Raw genomic sequence first — 4,676 nt, 5'->3', positions numbered from 1 at the left:
TGAAGTTGAAATCTTGAATTCGTAAGCCGTGTGTGGAGAACATGCATTCACGAAGGTAAGATTGTGAATTCACGAAATACATGAAGTTGAAATGTCCCCACCGTCTTTCGTAAATTATCTTCATATTTGACATAAAACATAATAGTTCATTTAAAATGAATAAATATTTGCACATGATTATGGGTTTGTGGTATCTCCAAAAATTCTACAATGTTATTAAATTAACCATTATATGCCTGAAATTGTGCAACTTTAGTAAATGAAATGATTTTCATTTTAGCTCTTTATAGCCGAGTCGTATAAAAAGGGTAATGAGAAGATTTTAATTATCAAAGACAAGACTACTGGCAAAATAGTCACGGAAATAGATGTCTTTGAAAATGAGGTAAGCAACTGTATATTGTTGGGGTTTGTTTTAATTTTCACAGATAAATTGAATGCATATTTTTCATATTTTACTTTATAAGACATTTGTATGCAATTGATAAGTAGAATCAAACTTTGAATAAGTCGCAACAAAATATCGCCGTTTATTGACACTCAAAATATCATTTTTGGTAAATATATGAACCGGTGTCAATAATACTTTGCACAACAAGAAAAACACTTACATCATTACACAACATTTGAGCCGCGTCGCGACAAAACCAACATAGTGGGTTTGCGACCAGCATGGATCCAGAGCAGCCTGCGCCTCCGCGCAGTCTGATCAGGATCCATGCTGTTCGCTTTCAGTTTCTCTACTTGTAACAGGGTTTGTAAGCGAAAAGCATGGATCCTGATCAGACTGCGCGGATGCGCAGGCTGGTCTGGATCCATGCTGGTCGCAAACGCATAACGTTGGTTTTGTCATGACGCGGCCCATTTGTTTATAATAATTTTGATGTTCTGTAGTATTATATATTTTAACTCATTTAATGTTATATATATTTAATGTAACAGTCGAGTCACATTGTATTGTAACGATACTTACGGTAATTAGTATTCCTTGCCTTAAACAGATAAAAATGATAATGAAAATAACTGTAAACATTCAATTACCTCAGGGATATCAACTTGGAAAACCTGTAGACGAAAATATCTGTCTCGTCTCACCATTTGTCGAAAAGGTAATATTTATATCTTATTAAATATTAGTAGTGCATTGCAGAATTAAATAGGCATGCGCTATATAATAAACAGTATGCTTTATATTTTTTAAAAATGTTTATCTTTTCCTCTAATAAATATTGTATTAAATGAGCAATCAAGTGGTATGTCTATCCTGTCTACTCATTAAGTGTAGGAAGTAATCAAATGCATGTAGATAATATGTATATTTTCTTAAATTTAAATTGTGCATTAAATGATTAATTTGGTCAAACGTATCATGTCGATATGGCAAATTCTGCATGGGAAGATTTTTAACATACATACATGAAAAGAATATATGTAAACAGAATAAAATGTTCCGGAATAAATTATTATTCTGCTACTTTATAAAGGTTTTCAACTTTTCGGCTACGATTTTATGCATGCGTAATTCGCTCAAAAGAAAATATACACTCATACGTGTACTTCCTTCATAAGCGTATTTTGTAGTTGTTCCTTTCGTAATTCAAACAAAACATTTTGTAAAACTTGAAAATATATCTTTTAAGATATTGATTTGGATATAATTAATTATGTATTTTTTAAATTGTACTAGATATATAATTATTATGATCAATGTTTTATATATCATGAACATTTATAAAACTTTCATATTAAGTTTGCTTAAGCAATTCTACTTCTTAACAGTTGTAATTTGATACAAATAGATATTTCTATGAGTTATTGTGGCACAAATATTTTAATGAAATTTTCATATAATATACACCATATTGACTATGACTTCATTTTAGAGGAAACGCTTTGTTTGACAAAATAAATTAAGAACGAAATTCTTTTCTAAAACTTAACTGTGATATCAAATCAGGCAGATGATCCTCCACATTGTTTCAAACGTATACCTGCTATTGACATGCAAGACGAAATACCAGCCGACCTTACAGAATGTAAAAACCGTGATATTGTCTTCGTAAAACCGACAGAATGTCTTAAGCCTGACATGGACGTGGAGAGTGAAGTAGAAAATGGTAAGATTATAAAATTCTAGTAAAGTGTTTATAATGTACATTTTTATTGTTGGTTATATACGCCCCGATGGAAAGATATGCAACCCGGCGAAAAGTTATTTGTATTTGTATTAGAAATTTATCGCTATACCAGATATAGCGTCATTGAATAAAGTTTGATACAAGATTATATTATCATAAAAAGGCAATGCAAGAGTAAATTGGTCTATAACTTAAATTTTACTGTAATGGATACTACAAGGTTAGCTTTTAAAAAAGCTAGTAGCGACTCGCTTCGTAATTTCTTTCCAGGGGCGTGTTTAAATGTAAAAATGACAGTTCTGTTAGCTAAAAAGACTTCAGCGAACATCAAAATAAAAGTGACATATAAAGTTAAGGAAGCCAGTTCTCTCAGTTTAACAAAGAGGAATATGAGTATATATGAAGATGTAAACAGATAGAATGAAGTCCTATGTCTATGCACATTTACTATATGCCTGTTGACCTTGACCAGAAAAAAAAAATAGATAAGTAGAATTCATAAAAATGTCTCTTTATAACGAAGTTAAGTTGTAATTATGTTATTTAGTATTGGAATAAGTGACAGATACAAGTCCTAAAGCAAACACAAGTTGTCTATCAATTCAGCCAGAAAAGCCGGGATCCTATTGAAAAAAATAGGACCCCCGGGGGAAATTGACCAGTTTCAAGAATATAGTTTTCAGAAAAGCCGGGATCGATCATATTAAAAAATTAAGAGATCCAAGGAATTGGACAGTTCAAGAATATTGTTTTCAGAAAAGCTGGGATCGTATATAGGGATCCCGGGGATTTGACCAATTCAAGAATATAGTCTTTGATTTTTCCAATTAATTAGGCATATAATTATAAGTATTGTGATTTGTTAATAAATAGCTCTTAAATATATCTATATCCTAAGTTAAATCAATTTAACTTTCATTACATACAATAAAAAAAAACTTAACGTTTAATGGCCTTTCATTACGACAATAATCAACACAAATATAGTTTATTAGTTTTTTTCCCTTATTTCATCGTATACGATCCCGGATCCCGGCCAGTAAATACATACACTAAATACCGGAAAGGATAAAATGACCGGAAAAAAGGAAAAAGAAAAAAATGCACAGAACCAGATGTCGTTTATGTTAATTAACCAAACGAAAACTTACTACAGAGTAAACAGGACTGGTGAAATCGCTAAATCAAAAAGTCAGTGTAAATATGATTTACTGAAAAGAATCCATGAAACAACATTTTAATCATCAATATATCTTTGCGCTCAAAACAATACTTGCTGCTTTTTAAAAATGGCGTGAAAATTGAAGGTTTTTTGACGCTATATAAGATCAAATTTGATTGGCTAAATAATTTTGGATCCTAGCCCTGATAGATAAATTTTGTAGAAAGCTGGAAGCTAAGCTTCGATTAAATTTTTGGATTGATTCGGAGTTTTAATTAGGTTGTTTCTCAGTAAAATCCTATCGTAATACCGGCTCGCCGTGGCGAGCCGGCACAAGAACGTATTATGATCGGCGCCCCCACACCTCGTGAGATCATAATCCAATAATATTCTCACCAGTCAAGTTCAAGATATTCCTATAATAGACCTAATTATAGAAATGTGCAATCGTTTATCGTTGAATATTGTAGGGTCAAAATGTGTTATAGAAAGAATTTCCAGTACTATCATGATTATTTTTCTTAAAAAAAAATACAAATATACAAAATTACTTTAGTACTATGATGATTTTTAAAATTCATTCCGTCCACTGACGTCATTTCGACATAATTTAAAGTTTCTTCCTATTTTCAGGAATCAGACAAAAAAGGGCCAGAAGGTGCACCATTGAGTTCTCATATTGTGCATTGTGGGGACTGAAATGTGTCAGACGTGGATGGTTAAATGCATGTGTAGAATTAAAGTCCCATTGTGTACGCCCAAGAGTCATTCGTGGTCCTGAATATAATTGCTAGTGCAACTGAATGATTCAAACTTTAACAACCATAGCTGACATCTTACAGAAACGCTTTAGCATGTACTTGACTGTATGGTTTATAATTTCGTTTTCGTTTATTGACATCATCTCAGTTTGCATACAATTGTCTGTTTAAGTCTAACGGATGCCGCATTTTTCAGTGTATGCTTTTTGTTTTCATTCCATATTTGTTAGAACGTTTATTCAATTACATATGCATAATCAAAATAGCTTCTGTTTTCAAATATGTTTTATCAAAAAAAGCAAAAGACACTGTTTTAAATATTATCTCTTTCAGAATCATTATTAGTGGCTATGTATCTGTCTATAAAGAATATTCAAAGAATTGTTTGTTATTGTTGTTTTTTCTTGTTCCTGTTTTTTTCTTGTTACTGCTAAGTTGATAAATAAATGTTATGCTTAAAACTCTACACGCTATAGGTGGGCACAGTATGAATAAATAGTGTCATTAAAAAAACTGACTGTCCTAATAAGAAAGTACCAACTTTGCTTGACATATAATAAGGAACGCTGTTTCCCATACATAGTTTATTCATTTTTTATTCATAGGCATATTCAG

At 31.5% G+C, this 4,676-nt stretch overlaps 1 protein-coding gene across 1 annotated transcript; it reads left to right on the top strand.

Annotated features, from left to right (window-relative positions):
- Positions 1–280: 280 nt before the first annotated feature.
- On the top strand, positions 281–4,447 carry LOC132759507 (uncharacterized; the record flags this gene model as incomplete). Its single annotated transcript, XM_060751294.1, is given in 4 exon segments — positions 281–385; positions 1,047–1,109; positions 1,958–2,117; positions 3,934–4,447. Coding segments are annotated over 4 exon segments (489 nt in total), but the record flags the coding sequence as incomplete, so codon positions are not given.
- Between the last annotated feature and the right edge of the window lie 229 nt (positions 4,448–4,676).

This window comes from Ruditapes philippinarum, unplaced genomic scaffold (genome assembly GCF_026571515.1).
Source record: "Ruditapes philippinarum isolate M1 unplaced genomic scaffold, ASM2657151v2 ctg1845_1_1_1_1, whole genome shotgun sequence".
Classification (NCBI taxonomy): domain Eukaryota; kingdom Metazoa; phylum Mollusca; class Bivalvia; order Venerida; family Veneridae; genus Ruditapes; species Ruditapes philippinarum.
The sequence above is the reverse complement of the archived record's forward strand: the minus strand, read 5'-3'. Positions and strand labels throughout refer to the sequence as shown.